At 45.6% G+C, this 25,540-nt stretch overlaps 1 protein-coding gene across 1 annotated transcript in view; it reads right to left on the bottom strand.

Moving 5' to 3' along the window:
• Positions 1–25,241, bottom strand: part of ATG7 (autophagy related 7) — a 288,071-nt gene extending 262,830 nt beyond the window's left edge. Inside the window, exons 1-3 of the mRNA XM_088472722.1 lie at positions 25,111–25,241; positions 9,523–9,718; positions 8,365–8,419 (exon numbers count right to left, since the gene is read on the bottom strand). Coding sequence (XP_088328848.1) covers positions 8,365–8,419; positions 9,523–9,700 — 233 coding nt within the window. The 5' untranslated portion in view covers positions 9,701–9,718; positions 25,111–25,241. The remainder of the gene's footprint in view (positions 1–8,364; positions 8,420–9,522; positions 9,719–25,110) is intronic.
• Between the last annotated feature and the right edge of the window lie 299 nt (positions 25,242–25,540).

The following is a 25,540-nucleotide window of genomic DNA, read 5'->3' on the forward strand; positions in this document are numbered from 1 at the left end:
TCTGGAACACAATTCCTTCTGGTTTGAGGGTCGATGCTGTAGACAGATTCGCGGGACTGTGATGGGAACGAAATTAGCCCACAGTTAAGAAAACCTGTTCATGGCGCATTCAGAGAATGAAAACCTTAACCATCGACCAATAACCCTTACAAAGACAAAATACTAGGATGGATCAGACACATAGATTATGTCCTATGTATCCTGAAAAGAATGCAGAAAGATTTTGAGGGGTTCATCAATTACATCAATACCAATAACCTGAATCTGAGTTAAAGTTGAATTTCTCGACCTGGAGATTTACATATAAAAGGGTACATTAGAAACAAAGACCATTTTGAAGAAAGTGGATTGTAACAGCTACATCCCAACTCCAGCTAGTCACCACAATTTACCTGGATAAGGAAAACCTACTCTAATGCTGGGCATACACTCTACAATTATCTGTCAGATATCTGTCCAATCTGTCTGGTGGGAAGGAAAATATTGTCCGTTTTCTAGTGTTTGTGAGCAAATTTCTATTGTTATTTGCTCCCACACATTACCAGGTTTTCATTCCAACCAGCCAGATTGGACAGATAATTGCATAGTGTATGCCCAGCATAAGACATCACACTAGGACACTTAGGGCTCTGCTTTTATCTCCACCATATCAAGAGCAGAGGCAAGGTGGTTATACCGGTTGCCTGAAACCCTGTAAGACAACAAGGGACTGATTGGATGTGTTCCCTACACCTTCTGACTGGTAAGTCTACATTGAACCCTTTTATATCCACTTCGGGATGCCACAAAAGTAGTTAAAGATTTGTATTATATACATATTAACAATAAAGGCACACATCCACTTAGTGAGAATACTGAGCGATTGCACGATTACGACATTGTGCACTTTTATGTCGGAAACGACCAGCGATGCACGCTCCAGCTGGTCGTTTCTGACATCAATCATAGCACAAAAATGCTGTACAACCTGCTGCACAAACGACTGCACGATTACGATGTTGTAATCGTGCAGTCGTTTTGATGTCTGCAAGTGGATGTGTGCCTTAACTCTTAAAGGCTAATGAGGCTTTCTGCCTATTATCATGATACGAACAGAAGGATTTTAAATATTCTCATACCAAGGACTGCTTAGGCTGATTTCATATTATTTACCCTGTCGTGGAATGACAAAAAAAAAAAAAAAAAAAACACCTTTTGATATTTACTACTGAGATATGATTATTACTCCTTAGAACAGACATGTCAAACTCGCGGCCCGAAGAAACATTTTATGTGGCCCAACCGTGTGGGCCCAAATACATATATTATGAGGCCCAGTCACCCCTGCCGCGATCAGAGTTCGTGGCAGGGGTGACTGGGCCACATAATATATGTGTTTAAACTTGGAACGCTGGACTCTGAATCGATCATTACAGGGGGCACAACATAAGGGGCATTACTGGGGGCACAACATAAGGGGCACTACTAGGGGCATTAATGGGGGAACTGAATAAGGGACACTACTGTGGGCACTGCATAATGGACACTACTAGGGGCACTGCATAAGGGGCTCCAATACAGGGGGCATTGCAAAAGTAGCTCTTATAAAGGGGGCATTGCATAAGGGGTTCTTATATAGGGGGCACTGCATAATGGGCACAACTACAGTGGCATTGCATAAGGGGCTCTAATACAGGGGGAACTGCATAAGGGGCACTACTACAGGGGGCACTGCATTGGTTTTTATTAACAATAACCTTTCCAAATTGCATATAAGACTTTTTATTCCTTGCGGCCCTTGAATATTCGGCCCGGATTGTATTTTGAGTTTGACATGCCTGCCTTAGAACAATGCCATTTGTTCAGAGACATAAATTTACTTGATACAAGAAAATTTTGTAAGATTCTGGAACTGTAGTTACACCCCCTCTTTTTGATATAAAACAGAACAGTCAAATTACAAAAAAAAAAAAAAAAGTAAAAATTGTTAAATACATTTGTTTTGGAGCATTTTGCTTTCACTTACATAGTAACATGACCTTTGGGGTGTCTAGCAGTAGTACCTTTACAGAACTACTGGTCGACTCGCTGTTTGTGTGTGGTGGTTGTTGACTGGGCTGCAGGCCTCCATAACTCTCCACTAGTGGCTTTAAGTAGCCGTTATGTACGCAGCGGCCAAACCGCGGCAAGCCCAGTGATTGCAAAATACACGCTATAGCGCGTTTCTACGCACTACAGAAAACTGGGGACCCACTTTTAAAAATGTGATCAGGTCCTGCAGAACGCATTGGCACTGTGTGTGGTGCAGTAGCCAATCATTGCGCGGCAGTGTCTCCCCAGCTAATCCCTGCGTGGTGGCGTCTCCGCGGCCAATCACCATGCAGCGACTCCCCAACCAATCGCCCTCGTCACGTGAGTCCTGACACTGCCTCTTTCCCCGCCAGCGTGCACTCCGTACTACATCCATTCCCGGCTGAGCGGAGCTACCCGTGGAGAGTAAAGAAGTGGGGAAGCCAGCATAGGTTGGGCAACAGCAGAGAGGGGCGTGGTTCCTGCAGGCTGGGCAGGTAGCAGAGAATCAGAAGTAGAGGCAGATGGAGCAGGTCCCTGATGAAGGACGGCGACATCACCTGCACAGAAGTCCGGTGGCGATTTGGCTGCAGCAGCGTTGTCAGTGGTGCCGGGAACCTCTAGAAGCCTGCGCTCCTTCAGCCAGCTGAGCTCTCAGCACGCAGGAGATGGGGAGGTGTACACTGCATGGGGAAGAAGGGAGCTGCAGGCGGACAACAGTGACTCGGCCAAGGGCTCCGAGCAGAAGCAAAAGAGGTAACCGCAGCCCCAAGTGCTATCTACCCTTACCCCCTCCCTATCCCCAGTACTGCCCCAGTTGCTATCCTGACCCCCTCCCTACCCCCAGCACTGCCCCAGTATTGCCACCCCTTACCTCCTCAATGCCCTAGCTATCTACCCTTATCCCTCCCTACCCACAGTACTGCCTGCCCCTAACCTCTTTCTTGCCCCTAGTACTGCCCCAGCTGCTATTTACCCATGCCCCCTACCTGTCCCAGCTGCTATCTACACTTGCCCCCTCCCTACTCTCAGTGCTTCACCAGCTGTTATCCTAACCCCCTCCCTACCCCAGCACTGCCCCTAACACCCTCCTTGCCCCCAGTACTGCCCTAGGTGAAATTTACCCTTACCACCTTCCTACCCCCCGTACTGCCTGCCCCTAACCCCCTCCTTGCCCCCCAGTAGTGTACCAGCTGCTATCTGCCCTTGCCCCCCCTCCCTACCCCCAGTACTACCTGCCACTAACCCCCTCCATGCTTAGGGCAACTTTGGCAATACAGCTGGGCATTGTGACATGCCTGAAGGGCGTATGTCAGGATCCTCTTAGTGGCATGCGGTAAGTCACTGCATCCTCTTTTTCTAGCCATTCATATCAGTTTTTCCACTCCATTGGTACCAACAATTAGGGGACGAGAGAGTGGATCTGTACCTGCGCAACTCCTTTTCCACTATAATATATTCCCACACTGATGACCCCTGGCGCAATCTTTGGACTACGTGTGCCTCACGGTGATGGAGCGTTGGTGGGGGGGGGGACATGGACTTTGGCAAGTCTGGTTCCTAGCTGATTCTCTGCACGTAGATAGTCAGACAAGAACGGTTGCTCCTAGAACCGATAGAGGCGGAAGAACAGGTTTGGCAGCACGTCTGATGACAAAGCAGACCTATATATGATCTCTCTGCTTTCTCCAATCAGGGGAAGGGCCTAGAAAATGTGGCCTAGACATAGTCCGTCTCATATTTCCAAAGATGGCAAACCACGGTCATCTGGGCACCAACATATCGCGGTCGAAAGAAACATAAGAAGGCATGAGCTCAATCCTTTATAATAGCGACCTGGAACATAAGAACTTTACTTGATAGTTACAACAACTTGTGTTCTGAAAGGAAAACAGCCTTAATTGCTCGAGAACTGTCCTGCTATAACATCTACATTGCCACAATTAGTGAAACACACCTGGCGGCAAGTGGGGAGCTCTGTGAGGCTCTGGGTGGTGTGATAGCAGCACTGGAAAAGTGCTGGATGTCATATAGGCGTGTCCCAGATTTCTGACATATGCATTTTAAAACCCCCAGGAAATGTCTGTGCTTGTGCTTTTGAGAGTTCGGCTTTGAGTAAAAGCCGGATGATGGATCCGGGGGTGTGGATGTGAGAGAGAAGGGAGGGCTCCATCCACAGGGCCGTTTCAGGTGTTTGGGCCTTTCAGCCTGATAGCAGGCCGATTAGTGATTGCACCTGGAAGAGGTTCATATAAGCTGTGTTGGCACTATGGTCCAGAGTCTCATTACCTGGGGAGATCAACCAGTCGGGCTTGTTCAAGAGACACTGTGATATACCCTTTGTTAGTACTGTGCATATGCTTATGTTGTGGTGAGGACAGTAGGCCCTGCCATGTTGAGAGGGCACTTGTTTGTTTAGGTAGCACCCAGACGGGCTAGGACTTATTTTTATTATTTCGTTTTTATATTGCACAATAAAAACTAGTTCCAGCTAGCTTGCACGAAAACCCTGGACTGGTGTGCTGTTTCCTGGCTGCTGTGTGTAAAGAGGTGTCCAACTACCCCAGGAGAGGTACCTCCTACCCAGACCTTATTACAGTGGATATACCTACTACTGGGTTGGAGAGATCATTAAGCGGTATTGGTTTTGCGATTAGGAACACTATCGCTGGATCTTTGTCGGAGCCCCACAAGGGAGACAAAACAACAGGCTCATGACATTGCGACTCCACACAAGCCAAAGAAAATACCTTCACTTAATAAGTGTTTATTCTCCCACCTTGACCTTGTTAGAAGATGATAAGCTCCAATTCTATGATGACCTACGTGAAGTTTTGCGAAGCATCCCTTCCAGGGCCAAAATTATTCTGCTTGGTAACTTTAATGCGCGCGTTGGAACTGAGCACAATGTCTGGACTGATGTGATAGGACGACACGGCGTTGGGAACTGCAATGTGAATGGAACTGCAGTGCTAACGGAATTCAATCTTAGTATCACCAACACATATTTCCGGCTACTTGACAAATACAAGACGTTGTGGATGCACCTTCGCTCTAAAACTTGTCCTTGATGAGGAGACACAGCATAAACTGGACGCTGACTTTGGTAATATGACGACACTCATAACTGAAGAGGGCGCATCAATTGATGAAGGCTGGCTTATTAATGCGAAATCCCTACATACAGTTTGCCAGTGAGTAATTGGTAGACTGCAAAAGAAAAAACAGGATTGGTCTCTGATGTGGATATATGGAAGCTCATTGAGGAATTAAGGTGCGTCCTAAAGAATTCAACATGTAATGAGCAATGCAGAATCATCCAGCAGTAACTCAAATTGAAGGTGCGAGAACTGAAAAATCGGTGGTGGCTTGCAAAGGCCGAGGAACTACAGCATTTTGCAGATACCAATCAGACTGCACAGTTCTTCGAAGAACTCAAAAGTCTCTTCAGACCCAGATGTAAACAGATAGCCTCAGTCTACTATCGTGATAAAACCAAGCGACTTACTGATCCCAAGGACATTCTTGCATGATAGGCTGAACATTTCAATGAAGTGTTAAACCCTGGCAGCCAGGGAGTAGGATTACCTTATATAAGCTTGTTTGAGAATCTGCCAACAGCGTCAGAATTTGAAGACCAGTCGTCTTTCAAGGAATTCCATCAAGCAGTGAACCAACTCAAAAATGGTAAAACACCTGGCTCAGGTAGTCTGCACGCAGAAGTCCCTAAGTATGGCGGTACAAATATAAAAAATAGACTATATGAGCTGATACTGAATATCTGGGAGGCAGACGCCATACCTCAGGACTGGAAAGACACTTCCATATGTAAACTATACAAAGGCAAGGGCGATTTGTCGGATTGTGGATCGTACAGGGGCATACCTCTTCTTAGTGCAGCTGGTAAAGTCCTACGTCATATTATTAACAAACGCCTGAACACGCTGGCAGAGTGACTTCTTTTTTCGGAGAGTCTAGGTGGGTTTCGTCCCAATAGAGGCATGGTTCATGTAATCATTGTTGTTAAGCAATTTCAAGAAAAAAGTCTGGAACAACATTGGGCTCTCTATATGTGCTTCATCGACCTTGAGAAAGCTTTTGACAGGGTACAGAGGACTGCTGTTTGGATTATGCTCAAGAATACTGGATGTCCTGCAAGGTTGATTTACTTAGTAAGCCAATTCCACAACGGTATGATGGCCAGTGTACAACATGAAAAGGACTTCACAGACAAGTACCCAGTCACCAGCGGTGTCAAGCAAGGCTGTGTAATGGATATAATAAGGACTAATAAAGAACTTCTATGAACTATCTTGCTTCAGGGTAAAACGTAAAGTCAGACAAGTCTCTGTGTTAGAAGTTCTGTATGCCGATGAGGTTTACCTTATGGCTGACAGCATGGAAAACTTGCAGCAATATGTAGGCCACTTGGATGCGTCGTGCTGCAAATTTGGCCTAGTGATACTGAAAAAACCTGTAAATGGTACACCTGCGAACGATGCGGTTGTCAACCTGGGTGGAAAATACCTGGAGGAGGGAAGATCGTATAGGTACCTGGGAAGCATAATACGCAACAACAATTGCCTTGATCCCGAAATTGCTACATGTATTGGCAAACTGCTGCTGCTTTCGGCAAACTCAACTCAATCAGAGTGTATGGAAATCTCAAGATCTCCAGCTGCAGACTAAATTTGCTGTACATAAAGCAATCGTGAAACCCTAATTGCTGTAATCCTCTGAGACCTGGTGCTTGGCTACGCCCCCTCTCTAGCACAGAGGCTTAGAAGTTGTCTTGGCAGCCCTGAGTATACAGATACAGTCCAAAAGGGGAGGCCAACAGACTCTCAGAAGTCACAGACCGAGGTCAAGGCAGGTGGTAGACAAATGATTACAGGCAGAGATCAGTACTGGCGGCAGATAAAGCTTATCAGAACACACAAAGGTCTGAAGTGACGGTAGGCAAGAGTTGCCAAGATGAGCATTGTCCATAATGATAAACTTCAAATAGACACAGGACATGAACACCTATGCTAAGCTAACGCTATTACAAGCAACAGGGAAATGGTGTAGACGGCATAATAAACCCAGCATTAACCAATCCCAGCAGCCAATCAGTCAAGCCCTCACAACCCTGATCAGCAATGTTTAGTAAACAAGTATCAGATTAGGCAAGTAATGTCAAGGCAACCAATAAAAATAGTGGCAGACTCTGATGTTGCATTGCATGTCAGTCTGTTTATATCCCCACTTCTATCCATTATCCTGATACAGAGAAACCAGCAGATTAGAAACACAGACTAAACAAAATTATTATAACGTACAGCACTGCATGTAATTTAATAGCTGATGTCATCCCATCCCTTGAAGCAGAAGAGGATTGAGCCACGGGGTCTTACCGGTAAGACTAAACTTTAAGCGGGACGCCAGTAGCAAAAGGATTTGCCATTTGAAGCTATAAGCAGTGCTTGCCGCGATGGAGTGCTGCCAGTATTATACTTAGATACTACAGGTGCACAGTGCAGACTACTAGATTATTACATTTCCTTACCTGTCCATTTGAAAAACAATAAAAGCAAAATATAGTTGAATGGTTTTTGCTCCATTAAAATGTTAAAGCTCTCAATTTCACAACACGGTCTGGTTCGCTGGTCTTTATAATCACGGTATTACCAATCCAGTGTATCTTGAATGGTGTAGCTAGGAGCATTCTATTTCCATTCAGTCATTCCTTATCAGCAACCTGCACATACAGCTGGCGGCTATCACAGAGCGCCACCTGGTGTTCAGCGATATGAACGTCACAGTGATGTTTTTCCACCATATAACACTGCTGGGTACACACTAGGGGTGAGCGGGTTCGGTTTTACTCGGTTTTACCCGGATCTTTTTATTGGCTGTCGCCGAACATGTGTTTTGGATAGCGAATAAAATCGAGCCAAATTTGCGGTAAAGTGGCGATAAGAACCGAGTAAAACCGAACCCGCTCACCCCTAGTACACACTAGACGATATGTCATCCACTCCCGTGGATCAGAGAGACATATCGAGTACATTGTCTAGTGTGTACCCACGATATCCTGCTGCAGAGCCGACAGGGGATGTCGCTAACAATGCCATACTGCAGAATTCAGCATGACACGTCCCTCTCCCCTTCAGACCCGGCAAGTGTGTATGCACTTGCCGCATGCAGAGTCCCGTCGTGCTGGGTACACATCATCTAATGTGTACTCAGCTTTAGGATTCTCACATAAGCAATGCCTATGGACACATAAACGTCTAGGCCAAAATAACAAAGACAGATGTTTAGTGAACTCACCTGTCAAAGGCACTGAACTCTAGAGTGAGACGTGACGGAAGACCAGGAGGATCGCCTGATAAAAGAATACACCAAACAAATAAATATTTTTTATCATAGACAAATATTGTGCTTAAACCACTTTTCATTCGTCTGTGCTGTATATTTTACGGCCTGCAGTTATTTCTTAGTAAGTTGAGCACTAGACTCCATGCACTATTTTTGGAGCTGTTCTTCCCAAGTTTATGAATATTCCGCTGAGTCTGACGTCTCTGGAACAGAATAAAATGATATACCGGAGGGGCATTTTCTAGTCCCGCAATACCAGCACTCGCCTAAGTTTCTCATGAATGCCCCTTTTTTAGATACCGTTAGACACATTGATAAATATACCAAATTGCAGGTACTGTAAGTAACACATGGGCAGGATTTACTCACCCTTAAAATTAAACATTTTAGGTTTGGGTGGTATTAGGGATCAAAAGGAACAATAGTATTACAATGTAAAAATACATATGAATGAGCGTGCTCCTAAGATCTCACAAGTCTTCATAATGTCTCTGCACTTTAATTTGTACTTTGGAAGATCTATAGACTGAGGAGCATGCTCAGCAGAACATCGCTACGGTTTACTAGGAGGAACCAGAGTTAGGAAGCACCTTAGAGAAATACATGGTGAACGGAAAACTGCCCCATGTCCAATGCCTCACTTCATAATGAACAGTGACGGATTAACAACTGAGCAGCCCGGCGGTACCCAAACACAGAGGGGACCCCAAGCATAGCTACATCGCCAGCTTATAGAGTACTGTAGCATACAGTATGTGCACTATGTATAACACAATGTGAACTGGGGGCACTACAGTGTGTTTAACACCGTTTTGGTGGGGATATTTACACATTATACTTTTTAATAACATCACCAGCATATGGGCCCCCACAAATTAGTTGCTCTGGGGACCCCACACACCTTAATCCAGGCAATTTGTTTAACTGCTTTAAATTAGTTTTCACTGTATTAGTCTCACATACAGCTAAATAACTTATGTCATTCTCCCTGCCTAAACAACAGAACCTTCTGCTATTATCAGTAAAGAGAAGTTAAACAGAATGTACACTACTGAGTATCAAACACAATATAAAGATACACAGAAATGCATTTACATTACACCTCCTTACCATTATAATAGTAACCCTTTATGTCCTTCGCCGATTCATCTAGGCGGTACTCATTGAGCTTCTTTTGCGTGAGCTCATGCCAAAAACCAGCATCTAATGCGCTACAGAAAGGTACAAACTGGAGCTTGAGGAGGCCAGACGCTGACTGCTCACCCACATTTCTATCCTCGGATGCCATTAGTGGTTCTAGAGTTAACTACAAGAAAAGAAAAAGGAGATAGACATCATATGTCTGACGTTACAGCTAAATATAGCACAGTCTCAGATAATTTATGTGTAAATGCCTCTTTATATTCCTGATGAAAAGGAAACATGGCTATCAAGGCGTCTATTGTCCCCAGCCGTACTATCATGATGACATAAAGCTATGTAGCTACGTGCTATGTAAATGAGTCAACGGCAAATGTCAATCATATTCTAATTTCTGTTCAGGGGTGAAAAAAGTTTTCCAGTTGAAAAAGGTTTTATATAGAGATGAATGATGTGATATAGAACTATTCTTCAGTCCATGCGTATAAAGTATAGCTTTATCCTTGGTGTTTCTATGCCCTAGCACAGTCAGGCTCTGTGGCTGGTTATCTTCTTATTTAATCACTGTATAATGGATCAAACTGTCAGCATCCTGAGAGCTTGATCCAATTTACAGTACAGTAATTGGTCAATCATGCATTTCAGTTTGATATGCATCACACGTTTTACGTACCCAAACCCATTACGTATTTATCAACATTTATGTATATAGTGCCAGCATACGCCCGGCGCTTTACAACTGGGAGCTAGCAGAGTAATAACACACAACCGGGCATGAAGAGACAGAGGTGTAAAAAAGCCCTGCTTGCAAGGTCACAGTCTATAGAGAGTTATTGCAAATAAGATAATGATCTGTAGGGTATAATTAATAAGGTATGTACAGTAGATGTATGGACAGAATACCAGCACTGTTATCCTGACAGTAGTCTGAATCCCAGCTCCATAATCCCGACAGTAAGTGTTAGGATTAGAGTTAGGTTTAGGCGTTAGGCACTACGGGGAGGGATAGGCACTACGGGGAGGGTTCGGCACTACGGGGAGGGTGAGGGTTAGGTGTTAGGCACTACGGGGAGGATTAGGTGTTAGGCACTACGGGGAGGGTTAGGTGTTAGGCACTACGGGGAGGGTTAGGTGTTAGGCACTACGGGGAGGGTTAGGTGTTAGGCACTACGGGGAGGGTTAGGCACTACGGGGAGGGTTAGGCACTACGGGGAGGGTTAGGTGTTAGGCACTACGGGGAGGGTTAGGTGTTAGGCACTACGGGGAGGGTTAGGTGTTAGGCACTACGGGGAGGGTTAGGTGTTAGGCACTACGGGGAGGGTTAGGTGTTAGGCACTACGGGGAGGGTTAGGTGTTAGGCACTACGGGGAGGGTTAGGTGTTAGGCACTACGGGGAGGGTTAGGTGTTAGGCACTACGGGGAGGGTTAGGTGTTAGGCACTACGGGGAGGGTTAGGCTGTGGGAAAGGTGTGTTAAGGTTAGAGGTAGGGTTAGGGAAGGGATACTTACCTAATTCTGCCAGGATTCTGTCAGTCGGGATGCCACAGTGTGTATTCCGACCGCTGGGATCCAGTACCCAACCCAGTAAATAACAATAACTATTGATTGTATAATCAAAAGAGATTTTACTTGATCGAAAAAATGAAAATCTTTTATGAGGAATTGTTGTATTAAGGAGGTGGTTCAGGAATATCATAAACTTGTCTAAAAAGGTGTGTCATTGTGTGCCCAATAGGAAGGAGTTACCCAGAGCGGGAGCAAAATCAACAAAAGTCCTGTAACCGGTATTAGGAGCCAGGCATGGATCTTGGGCACAGCAGTATACAGTTGGGAGATGTTGAACTAAAATTTCACATATAATAAACCATGTACAGCATAACGCATGGGCTGCTCTCTATAACTTTCTTTCCAACAAACTGTCAATTCTTTAAGCGCAACAGCCCATACATTTGCGCTGCTATTCCCTGATCCCCCATTGCAGATCCAATGATCAACGGGCATCGATGATCGCCGATCCGTCTATGAATCGGAGCAATTCTGCTTGTTAAAAAATAAGAGTGATGGTAGACTTACCTTTGTTAACTCTCTTTCTTCGAGGTCTATAGGGTCCACAGCATGTGGTTGGAGAGATCCAGGCAACAAAACAGTCAAAGCTGTAGCTCCCAGAATGCACTGGTCCACCTCCATATATAACCCGCCCCCAGCCACAGGCATTCAGTTTGTAAACAAGCCTATATTGCATTGCAGGAGAAGAAAAGTGGAGAAGGAAATACAAATTATACTAGAAACACTCACACAAAGATGAGGATTCAGTGAAAAGAAGGAACAGATCCCAACTGAAGCTAGATGCGTCAGGGTTGGCACCCTGTGGACCTCGAAGAAAAAAAAAAAGAGTTAACAAAGGTAAGTCTACCATAACTCTTATTTTCTTCTTCACGGTGCACAGGAACTACCTTGGGGTTGTCCTAAAGCAGTTCCCTTAAGGGTGGGGACGCTCCTGAGCAGAGAGGAGAATCCGCTACCCAAAGGAAGCATCCTGGGAGGCAAAAGTATCAAAAGCATAACATTTTATAAAAGTGTGGACAGAAGACCAAGTGGCCACCTTGCACAACTGTTCCACAGAGGTTAAATGTCTAAATGCCCATGATGGTCCCACAGACCGAGTCAAATGTGCCGTCACCGTGTTAGGGACAGGTAGATCAGCCGGTGTACAAACCTGAGAAATAGTCATATGCAGCCAGCGGGCCAGAGTCTGCTTGTTAGCTGGCCAGCCTCGCATGTGTAAACCATATAAAACAAAAAATGCATCTGATTTCCTGATGGAGTTGATACGATCCACGTAGATACGAAGGGCTCGAACCACATCCAGGGAAGCTTTACCTGTAGCTAGGTCTGAAGACTGAAAGGCCGGGACAACAATTTCTTCATTCATATGAAAATGGAAAACCACCTTTGGAAGGTAACCCGCCCATGTAAGGAGGACCGATCAGGAGATAGCGAGGAGAAAAAGTGTCTTCGCTGTCAAGCATTTGAGGTCCACTGTGTCCAAGGGCTCAAAGAGAGGAGCCTACAGCACCCTGAGAACCAAGGATACATCCCACGGTGCCACCGGAGAGACAAACGGAGGTTGAAGGCGGAGAACACCCTGCAAAAATGTTCTAACATCCGGTAGGGGAGCGATTCTGCGCTGGAACCAAACTGACAATGCAGAAATCTTAACTCTCAAGGTAGTTAGGCGAAGACATAAGTCTACTCCAGCCTGGAGAAAAGCAAGAACTCAGGAGACCCCACAGAAGTATGACCCTAAGGTTTTCAGGAACACCACCGAAAAAAAGAATGACAAATCCTGTAATAGATGCGGGCAGAGGAAGGCTTTCTTGCCCTGAGCATCATCTGAATCACAGAAGTAGAAAAATCCTAGGCTTTTAAGACGGATAACTCAAGAACCACGCTGTCAAAGCCAGACGTGGTAGGTCCGGATGTAGGCAGGGACCCTGCCCTAACAAATCCGGCCATAGAGGAAGTGGATTGTTTATGGATAGACATGTCAAATCAGTGAACCAATGCCGCCAGGGCCAAGCCGAGACTATTAGCATCACCCTGCCGCCTTCTTGCTTTAACTTTCTGAGGACCCTTGGTAGGAGGGAGATTGGAGGAAACAGTTATGGCAACCTGAAATCCCACCTCACTGTCCAGAGCATCCATGAAGGTGGCTGAGAGGTCTCTTGTCCTGGACCCGTATCTGGGGACCTTGCGGTTGTGATGTGATGCCATGATGTCTATGTCCGGTAGTCCCCACCTGTCCATCAGGAGCTGAAAGACGTCCGGGTGGAGAACCCATTCTCCAGCGTGTATGTCCTGACGACTTAGGAAGTCGCTTCCCAGTTGAGGACTCCTGGGATGAATATTGCCGAGATGGAAGATGGCGTTCTGCCCAAACCAGAATGTTCGCCACTTCCCTCATGGCTGCCGGACTTCATGTGCCTCCCTGATGGTTGATGTAGGCCACTGTGGTCGCGTTGTCGGACTGAATCTGGACCGGCCAGCCCTGAAGGAGGTCCTGTGACGGAATGAGCGCCTTGTGAACTGCACGAAGCTACAAAATGTTTATGGGCAGGTGACCTTCCTGAGCTGTCCATCTTCCCTGAAAGGTCCCACTGAGACAAAATCCATCGCTGCAGGGTTTTGGAATAGAACTGGGCATATGCAACCATGTCGAAAATGGATACCATGGACCCCAGGACCTGCATTGCTGAGTGAACTGATACTCTTCGATTGCGAAGCAATTTGCGCACCTGCAGTTGTAGAGCAGAAACCTTGTCTCCAAGTAGAAAGACCTTTTGAGCCAGAGAATCCAGTAGCTCCCCACCCATATGTTGATTTGGAGAAAGACTTTTTCCAATTGATTATTCAGACGTGGTCCTGTAGACAGGCAATGGTCAGCTGGAGATGACGTTGTAACATCTCCGGAGACTGCGCCAATAGTAGGAGCTCATCCAAGTATTTTGCTGCTGCCAAGGTAGCCACTATGTTATCCAATTCTGGACCAAACAACATTTTTCCAGCAAAAGGCAGAGATTGAAGGGCTCCCGTATCTGCATTCTAGGACCATAACCAAAGGGTTCTGCGAGCCACAACTGAAGTTGCCTATACTGTAGAAGCCAGAAGTCCTGCGTCAATAACCGCTTCTCCTGCAAAAGCAGCCGCTTCTTGCATTTGGGGGAGATAGGACAGTTGTTCTTTGGTAGCCTGCGGCATACTGTCTTCCAGAGCTTTTGCCCATTCCTCCATCGCCGGCAGGGTAATAGCTCCAGACAATGAAAAAACTGATTTCAAACATGTTTCAAGTTTACTATCTGTAACATTCTTGAGTGAGGATGCAGATGAAATAGGTAATGTAGAGCTCTTGATCAATCGTGTCACATGAACATCTACAGTCGGAGGGACTTCCCACTTAGTACATTCACCCCTTGAAAACGGTACAGATTTTTACTACCTTGTAGCATGAAAACGTCCATCAGGAGTGCTCCATGCTTCAGCCATGAGGTCCGTAAAATGCTCAGATTGAGAAAAGTAATCCTTTACCACTTTCTGACACCTAAAGACCAGAGTCTTCAATTTAGGCGGAACCTCTTCTTCCTCAATACTAAGGATGGATCTAACCGCTCTCACCAGAGAGGGGACATCCACAGAGGATTGGTGGTCTTCCCCAGCAGAGACAGACTCGGAAGAGGAACCATGTGTATCATAATCTGATGATGTGTTAGAATCCCCAGGCTGCGTCTGATGGCATACTCTCTTATGCCTATGCTTAACAGTAACTGGTCTATTCGTTTGCACCACTTGCTGAGCAGCAGTAGATGGTTTAACCATACTCTGATTTGAGGGAGCATAGGCATCCATCCAGAAAGGATGCATGGGGGCGTATACATAGCAGAATGTAACTGCTGAGCTCTGAATCAACTGATCAACACCCAAGGCTTGGTACGATGTAGAGCACTATATACCTGACCCAGGGGAGAGGTATACAGGGACACAAACCCAAACCTTCTGAGAACAAACAACCCAGACGCGGGAATACTTTCGTAGGGTCTGCGTCTAGATCAGGGAGGAGCGGCCGGGGGAGAGCCTACCTCCCCTAAGCTGCATCAACCTGCCGGGTATGCTGGCCTCATGGAAGTGGATGCGTCTACTGCCAATCCCCGGCATCAGACGATAATGTCCCGATGGTCTAGTGAGGACGCGGGGGAGCGGCTGGGCCTTCACTGCGGCGGCTTCCGGTGTGACTCCAGTGCCAGAAGCAAGGACTGCCATGCGTGATTCCCTGTAAACTAGGAATCGCCTTACCTGACATCTCCGTGCGTCCGATTGCAGTCCGGGTCTCCAGCGTCGCTGCTGGCTAAGCTCCGCCAAAATCACCAGAGAGGTTACTGGTGTTGCGGCAGGTAGGAGTCGCCGCAGTGCATGCATCTTATTAGGACGCTCAGCCCTGCTAACCCAGTAAAATAGTAAACTAAAACAAATCATAAAATTAAAGCTTGGGACTGCCAGAGCAGTCCCCTGGTCAAAAGGTACATCTGAACCCCTGCTGAGCACCAAACAAAAAACTGAATGCCTGTGGCTGGGTGCGGGGTATATATGGAGGACCAGTGCATTCTGGGAGCTAAAGCTTTGACTGTTTGGTACTTGGATCTCTCCAACCCCAAAGGTAGTTCCTGTGGACCCTATGGACCCTGAAGAAGTCAAGGCGTTTGGGGATCAGGGAATTGATGTATGGAGGACTTTAGATAATGAAAGAAAGCAGGGAAATTAGCTGGTTCTCTGCCGATAATGAAATGCTGAGAGTTTGGTGAAATGCTGGAAGGCCATAAAGAAATACAATTTTTTTTCCGGAGTCTTTCACAATACAAGTTACAGAGAGCTACTCTGGGGCTCACATAGGTCTATAAAATGATTTATCCCTGTTTGAATTGTAATGATAAATTATTTAAGTTAATTTATATCGCGCACACATATTCTGCAGTGCTTTGCAGAGAATACTGCATTTAGTTTTCAGTCCATACTTGCCTACTCTTTGGGAACGGCCAGGAGGCTCCCGAAAATCGGATGGCGCTCCCGGCCCCCCACAAAAGAGGGCAAGTCTCTGGAATTGGCCATCACCCGGCTGCGCTTCCTGTACTCGTACCCGGTCGCGCCCACTTATCGAGCGATAGTGGGTAGTCCGGGGGAGCCAATAATGCGATTTGCGCTGAATCACATGATCGTAGCCCCGCCTCCGAATTTGCAATGCCAGTAATCTCTGTATTGTATAGCCGGGGCCGCCACACCCCACACCGCACACTTATGCTGATGCCACACCACCTTCTGCACCGACTGGCTGCCCACCAGAAAGTCAGTATTTATCAGTCCCTGATCCAGTGAAGCTTACAAATTATATTGCCTACCACATGTACACACACATATACACTATGGTAAATTTTTAGTCAAAAGCCAATTACCGAACCAGCATAATGCTAGATTCTGGGAGGAAACCCACACAAAGACAGGGAGAACATTTAAACTCCATACAGATAGGGCATTGTGGGAATGGAACCCAAGACCTCAGTGCTGTAAGACAGACAGCTAATCATTGAGCCACCGTGCTGCCCCCAATAGCATTAGTGTTCCTGCTAGGCTGTTTTAGCGGGAACACTGTTTTAAAGTGGCAGAATGTGTCCTGCCCTTATAGCAGCGCCCCGCAAAACCAGCCTGCCATCTGCCGTCCCCACTCGCGGGCTGGAGTGTCCCGCGGGTAGGAAAAGTTGCGGTTTCCGACTGCCGCCAGGTGAACAGATGACATGCGCATGGCATCTGTTCACAATGAGGGGAGAGCTTGAGGGAAGCCCAGCGCCTCCGTAAGTGCTTGGTATGCCCCCAAGAGTGACGAATTGGGGATGTGTCATGAGGACACCCCCCTCCCCAGTCGGTTACAACCCTTTTTCTGGAGCGTGCATCTCAGCACCCTGCCCCCGGTCTGGCATGAACACTAAACATATGTATTTCAAACAGTACAGCAGATATTTCTCTACTCACATGTAATTGCTGATCTTATTTTTGTAACACACTCTTTGACCACTAAAGATTCATATTCCCCTTTACCACCTTTATAAGCCCCCATTTATAAATTAGCACTTAAGTGTATTTAACACCATTCACTTATTTTCAAAGAAACTCACTTACTTAGTGATTACATTAGTACCCAGCCCTTATTTTACATATACCAGTTCATATTTCAGTTGCTCACACTATGTAATCAATTCACGCAACACATTTTAGTGCAGCACTGAGGCCAACAATCTAGTATTGAGTCCATACTGTATATCGACCTATTACGCAGGTGCAGAACGCTGCATCATCTTTCGTCTGATCTCAGGCTTGCTGTGCATGCCAGACACTAGAGCTCCAAGTATTCCAACAATATTGCACATGGTGAAATATTTTAAATAAAATACCTGAGGCGCAACAGCGTTGGATGGGCCCAATAGCAACATGGACTATTGCTAGCAAGCGATTATGCACTATACACTACCAATCTTGGGTTTATATTAGGTCAATTTTTGAAATTCTTATTCAGAGATAGTAACCCTCTAAAACAGCAGAACAACCACTGATGAAGCCCAATAGATAAAATGAGCATTGCAGGATTGCTATTGTACCTTCGCTACAACTGGTAGTTAAAATCCTACCGACTCTATCCTGCAGCTCCAAGCAGGTCTGGATCTTCTGTGGCAGTGAAGACCCTCACCCTGGACAACAAGCATTACAGTGCTAATATCAAGTAGAAAAAGGAGGGGGATTTAACCCCCTATTGTATCTCAGCACACTGAATAATACCTGCAACAATATATGAAGACTATATGGTCATAGAAATTCAGAGATATTAGTTGCATGCATTTGCAAATACATGGGAGGCTGCTAGGCCACGTCACGGCTTCTCTGTTACCAGCAGTCCCTAACACTAAGGGGTTCACGTCCGGGGCGCAGTGCACCCCAAAAAGCTTATGGGGGAAATGCATCAGACCTACAAAAGAGAAAGAGGAAAAGATTCCCAGACCAACCAATCAGCTTCTAAATGCCATTTTACAGGCTGTGCTAGATAAATGACAGTTAGAACCTGATTGGTAGACATGTGTAACTTCTCACTTTGGGGTCTATTTACTAAGCAGTGTTAGGAGGCAGAGTAAAAAGTGATCAGCTCCTAGCTGCCATCTCACAGGCTGTGTTTGATAAATGACAGTTGGGAGCTGATTGGTTGACACCTTATCACTTTTCACTCTGGGGTCTATGTACTAAGCAGTGTTAGGAGACAGAGTGAAAAGTGATAAGAAAGTGAAAGGTGCCAGCCAATCAGCTCCCAACTGTCATCTCACAGGCTGTTTGAAAAAAGACAGTTGGGAGCTGATTGGCTGGCACCTTATCACTTTTCACTCTGTCTCCTAACACTGCTTAGTAAATAGACCCCAGAATGAAAAGTGATAAGGTGCCAGCCAATCAGCTCCCAACTGTCATTTATCAAACACAGCCTGTGAGATGGCAGCTAGGAGCTGATCACTTTTTACTCTGTCTCCTAACACTGCTTAGTAAATAGGCCCCTTTATCTCTCTCTCGAAGGTTTGCTATATCTCCCCCTATATCTGATACATTTATTTAATATAATTATTGAGATCACTAATCACATGAAAACTTCCTTCACCATCTGGGCATTTCTGTTTTACTTAAACTTATTAATTTGATATTTCATCAGACATCACTTTTATTCTAGATATTATATTATTTAGCAATACTGAAGCATTGACTATACTCCATTTCTTATGGCTTAAACTGTGCTGCAAATTGGTTTGTATTATATAACCAGTCACAGCAGTGTACCATATTCATTTGATGGATTAGTGCAGTGATTCCCAACCTCGGTCCTCAAGGCACACTAACAGTCCTGGTTTTAGTGATATCCATGTTTAAGCACAGACTGTTAAATCAAAATAACTAAGGTACTAATTAAGTCACCTGTGCTTAACTATGGCTATCCTTAAAACCTGGACTTTTAAGGGGCCTATCTATTAGCAGATAAATTTGAACGATGAACGATTTATCTGCTAATGGATAGGCTCTGAACGATAAAAATGCGCACTCCCGCGGCCGACAAATTGGGTCTTTTGTCTCTCCAACATGTTGGTCAATTATCGTTTATCGCTGACAGATATTAGAAATATCTGTCGCGGTAAACGACAAACTATGAACGATTTTTTAATGAAAATGAAAAGAAACATAAAAAAAAAACACCCCCAGAATGATGTCATGCAATATCGTTTGTTTTTTGTCTTTCAGAAAGATCTGCTAATGGATAGGCCCCTTTAGTGTGCCTTGAGGACCGTGGTTGGGAACCCCTGGATTAGTGTGCGCATCTCTTATCTCAGTTTCGGTGTGTTACTTTGGAGGTTGTGCCTGCCGTCATTTGGCCCGGCAACCCACACATCTATACAAAGGTGTTTTTGAATACGCTAGTGATTTGTAGGAGAAACTTGCTCCTTACTGTTAGAGAAACACAGATGCGCTCGTCGCTTGGCAATGAAACCTGTTGTAGAGGTGTAAGAAAAAAAAAAAAAAAAAAGAGCATAGTGGAAGTATTTAAATTCTCAACACTTACACTATTATTTTACTGACTAACCTGTTTTTACGCCATGCTGAACGCTCAGTTTTTCATCAATTTCGAAAAGTAGCCATATTTGTTTTTTTTAAGTAAAATGTACATTTTAAACTTAGCTGGTACGAGGAAATTAACAAATCTTAGCCATTCAGTACTTAAAGCAGTGACTGAAAATCATGGCACAGCCTGATAACAAACCTATACTGTCATTGCCGGGATCAGCGGATGCCTGCATAGGACATTTAGACATTAGAGTGGAAAGACTGAGTATTTGTCATTAACACCTATGACTGAGTATTTGTCATTAACATCTAAAAAGAAAAAAAAAAAAGTTTATTTCCCAGATAAAAAAATAAATAAAAATCTGTGTAGATGGGCATCTAGAAATATGTAATTAACTTGTGAAATAACCTTTTAGCTTTGAAGACATTTGAAGCGCTGACCTCGTAAAGAGGAGTGTGCTATAAAAGGTTGACAGTATAAACCAGGGATAGGGAACCTCAGGCCCAGGGGAATCATTTGGTCTGGCATCTGAGCATTTTTCTGCTAGCCTCATCTGGCTAGTAGGGTGCCTAGAATGGCACCCTGCAGCCAGAATCTATGCAGCAGTGCCACCTGGAGCATCCTTAGGATGCTTCAGACGGCCACACCACTGCCCTTACAGCTCCCCGCAGCATCCTCAGGATGCTCCGGGCATTGCTGTAATAAATGTCGATTGTGGCCCCGTCCCTGTGTGACATCACATGGAGGAGGCGTGGCCTGCACCGGGCCCACAAATAATGTTATATATATCAAAATGGCCCTCAACAGAAAAAAGGTTCCCCACCCCTGGTATAAAGGTCTAGATTCAGAACGTCCGGTTCTGAATGTCGACAGTAAAACATAATGAAATGGTCATTAGGTCGCCCATCATTCTGTAGACATTTATTTAGTTGTTAAATGGTCAACACAGTCAAAAGGTTTAAAATGTCAACACTTTTTCTGTGATTATAGTCTGAAGGTGCCCACACACATAGCGACATATTAAACGATTTGGCCGATTTCGACGAATCGTGACGACGAATCGGGTAAAAAAAGTACAAATCGGGAGTTTATACTCACGAGCATGATGCCGATGCGCGTCCCCGCTCATCGTACATCGCATCTTCTGATCTGCCGTGCTGTAGGGCAGATTAGCCAATCTGGGATACAATGCACTGGCTGCAAGATAGATCTTTAGTCAGATTGGACATTTTTAACTCCAAATCGTGATCACGACGGCAAGGGAGCTCCCGTGAAAGTTCATGAGGAAATTGGCCATAAAATCGTATAGTGAGGACATCGGTATGTGTGTGGGCACCTTAACCCTAACCATAAACCTAACCCTAAAAATCATGAAAAACATCTTCACATTTTTATGTCGACATATTTATAGACTATTTCGATCTTTTAACCCTGTTGACCTATATACATGACTACAGAATGATGGTCAACCTAATGACCATGTTGACATTCAGAATGTGTCGACCTTCTGAATGTCCACCTTTTTATTGTAGACCAATCGACCTTAGAGAGTTATTTTTCCTCTACAAACTAAAATGCATGTCCTTTTGTCAACTTTTTACTCCTGAAAACTTATTATATCATTTTAAATGCAGTTTACAATGGAAAATTCAGTGCCGTTAATCGGTAGTAAAAAAAAAAAATCAAAATAAACAAACAGGGCCGGCGCTAGGCTTTGCTGCGCCCAGCGCCGTCCTGTGTTGCCACCCCTTCCCTCCTCTGCTCCCTCCCCCTGAAGCTACATAATGACTATAGCGGCAGGAGGGAGGGTGGGCGTTTCCAGCGCCCCCCGATTACAATGGCGCTCCGGGCGACGGCTCGGTTTGCCCGGGCCTAGAGCCGCTACTGATAACAAAGCAACCCACAAACAATGAATAATGCTGGGATGTAGTTATTAGATCGCCGGTTCAAGCACGACACAGGATTTAAAATAGGCGTCGAAATACTTACGCCTATTTTAATCCTGACGCCGGAATCTATGGAAAGGGGGGGGGTTAGGCGCCACTTAGGGGAGATTAGGATCAGGCACCCCCCCTCCCCCCGGGAGGGTAAGGTTCAGGGTGCAGGAAGAGGGGGTTAGGTTTAGGCACCCCCTGAACAGCCGCCAGTATTTCAATCCCATTCCAGAGAGCTTTTTTAAAAAATTAATCTAAAGCTGGGTACACACAATGTGAACCCACAAACGAAATATCGCTCCGATACGGATCAGAACGATATATCGTGCAGATCGCATAGTGTGTACGCCCGATCGCGCATGCCCGCAGGTCGTTCATCACAGCGTCCTAACTGCTGTGTTTAATGCAGCATGAAACATCACATTGCGCCGTCTACTGCATTGTGAAGTTTCGTTCAATCGCATCATCCGGTTAGCTATCGAGTGGTGTGTAACCAGCTAGCATTCCCGCTAGGCTGTTTTAGCGGGGCGTGGCGCCCTGCCCTCCTTCTGGAGGGCAAAAAGCAGCCTGCCCTTCAGGAGGAGGGCAAAAAGCGCCCTGCCCTCACAGCCTGCGGGTGCCGTTCTCACCCGCGGGACGCAGTGTCCCGCGGGTGGAGAAACATGCGGTGTCCCAGTCACCACCGGAGAATAGACGCCGGGCGCATGCGCCCGGTGTCTATTCTCCCTTTCTGCAGCGCTTGGGGGCTGCCCGGCATGTCCGTAAGCGCCGGGCATGCCCCCAAGTATGACGAAAAGGGTACGCGTCTTAAAGACATGCCCCCTTTTCATGACTACGCCCCCTTTTCGGGCACGCGCGCATAAGGTTGCCCTCTCTAGCTCCTGCGCCCTGCCTGCCGCCGGAGCTAGAGTGAACACTAACCAGCTAAGCATTCCAAACTAATATTCATTCAACTCACGTGAAGATTTTTCAGCACTCACTAGGAAGAGGCAAATTAAAAAAGAAAAAATAAGTGCTTGACTGAGAAAGTGTAATATCTGCATTGTGCAATAGGATGTGTGGTAATGAAATTAGCCAGCTGGTGCTACTGCACAAACAACTATTTTGAGACCCAGAATAATTCGACTACTTTCAAAATCATATTGGTGTTTTGTACACCGACACCCAAATATTTTTGCATTATGAATTAAGATTGCCCTGCCCCAAAATGACAGGGTACAGGGAGTACTAAGAAAATACGTCAGCAACAAAATGCTAGAATGCTGCACAAGTATTTGCAGAAATTCTTTATACAATAAGAGCTGCAGTTCTCTCTTGTTGCCTGTGGCTGGTTATTATCAAAGTACTGTCCATATTACTCTGTATAGAGAAGACTGAAGGCCTGATTAAGAGGTGCACGCTAACTGCACGCAACACCGATGTTTACATAGCTGAGCAATTATTTGCTACTGCGCATGAGCAAAATACTCTGGTGACCCCTGCAAGGCTTGCGTTGCCCTGTGTGTATGCATGACTGCACTGTTGCGTATGGGACTGCTGGTATCAAAACTGGCGAGGGAAAACCATGGGCGTTCCTGGGTGGTGACCTGATGAGAACAGCAAAAAATCCATTGCGTGGGCGTTATATGTAAAGGTGCATACACACACGATTTTTTTTTAACAATTATGGACAACGATATTGTTTATCGTTCACTTTCTGAGTTAAAACGATGAACGATTATCGTTCATGTGCGTTCACATTTGTAGTTTAGTCAGACTGACCAACTCAACGATTTTCAGTAAGGGAATATGCAAAAGTCGTTTGTAGTTCAAAAAAATCATTCATTTGATTTAGTAAATGAACGATTTTAGTAAACGATTTTTGTTCATTTTTCCCTTGAAAAAAATTAACAAAAAAAAATCGTTTACTAAAATCGTTCATTTGCTAAATCGTTGTGTGTGTATACAGCTTAAGTCTCTCGGGCATGACAGTGAAAGCTTCTGTGTTCTCAGACGCACAGCTTCAGTTCAGATGAAGACCCTGCACCTGCCATAAGCTGGTGCAAGTGTTGATGGTGTGCAGATGGTGGAATGTTCAAAACCACCTGCAGTGTTACAGCGTGCACGGGCTTTGAAAGTTGGCATCTCAGGGCTTGTACATTCCGGTGCAGACTAGTACACAAGGGGAAGACTGATACTACCATTTGCATATTATCGCCGCTGCGACACTATACAAAGATGCAGCGGCGACTACGTGCACCTCTGAATCAGATCCTGAAGGTGTAATGTCTCAGTACACAGGGCCTGACTCAGCAAGAAACGCAACTGCTAATATGCACGCAATTGGCCGATTGTTGTGTACTGCGCACGATTCGCAGTGCGCGTGTCGACCACTACGATCGGGACTGCGACGCAGACCCATCACAGAGTGATTGACAGGAAGTGCCATTTGTGGGTGGTGACAGGGGGGTGGTCGGGGAAAAGCAGGCGTGCCAGGGCTTTTGAATGCCGTTGCAGGGGAGTGCATAACTTATCCACTGCGATGCTGTACGCAACTTGAGGACTCATAGGGCGGAAATCAATTGTTTCCAGCCCCCATCGCGCCCGACGGAGCAATTCAATTGTTGCTCCTGTCGAGCGCGATCAGCTGCCAGTGCTCCATTTCAGCTCGCAGCCGCAGAGGGGTGCGCGCTTAAATCGGCGAAAAGTTACCTGTTTGGGCGCCGAAACGGCAGTTTTCGCGATCGCGCCCATCACTTTGGTCAGGGTTAGCCGATTTACGCGGCTAAACCCTACCACTTTGGGCGCGATCAGCGCAAAAAGCTGGGACAATTGAATAGCGGCCAGCGATCTCCCGTCACTTTAGTCGGGAGATCCGGGCCGCGAAAACAACTGAATTCCACCCATAGCGTGCGCTGAAATTACTGAGTAAGGTCAGAGCTTGTGCAAGTGTGCGTGAGGCTCAGATTGTACTCGATGGTACCGATTGTTTTGCAGTCTTGCTAAACAATACGGATGTGTATAATGTAAAGTGGGCGTCCTTATGTAGTGTTGCCTCGGCATAAAGATCGCAATGGATTGGCATACTATCGCAGTGGAACAGTAGTTTCATTCACACTTGTGTTCCTTGCTGAATCAGGCCCACAAACCCATGACAGTCATCTACTGTACATGAGCAATGCAGCTTTAACATATCCCAGAGTCACTGTGTCTCAAAACTACTTACCTGACTTCCTTTCACAGAAATTATATCTGCATTTTACACTCCAACAGCAGTTACCTGGGATGAGGTAATTATTATCTGGAGTTAGCAAAAATCATATATGTCTTGGTAAAAGAAGTCAGGTTAGCAGGCATGCAGCTGTCATGGAGTTAATGACAGCATGCCCTGCCACCACCCAACTGTCTGCTGCCTCCGAATAACTGCAGTGCTTGTTCACAGAGATATAAGTGTATTACCAGTATATACGAACGTTCACAGGATCAGCCTCATAGCAAATGACTGCTCACTGCTGCTGTCCCTCTGCCTCCTTTCTGCAGCCTGAGCACTGTGCTACTTCCTGGTGTACTTCTGCCCACAGCTGTCATCTGACGACGGAAGCCCGGCTGGGACAAACCTATTATCAGTGTTGTATTATTTTGTGTGGTGGCTGCAAATAAGTTATCTACATATCCAGGCTTTGTGTATATTCAGGCTTTGTGTACAGTAGCTCTTAAGTTTGTTTGATAGACAGAATCTGCAGGAAAAGTACTTTGTATATTACTGTGTTTTTCAGTATGATGTTTCATATTAAGTTTAATGATTCGATCGTCCAGTCGTTATATAGTTCATGCTGTATTTCTCATGGTAATGTCTAAATCCCCTTCATGGACAGGACCCTGACGTCAT

Source organism: Taudactylus pleione, unplaced genomic scaffold (assembly GCF_031769625.1).
Source record: "Taudactylus pleione unplaced genomic scaffold, aTauple2 ptg000128l, whole genome shotgun sequence".
Taxonomy (NCBI): Eukaryota; Metazoa; Chordata; class Amphibia; order Anura; family Myobatrachidae; genus Taudactylus; species Taudactylus pleione.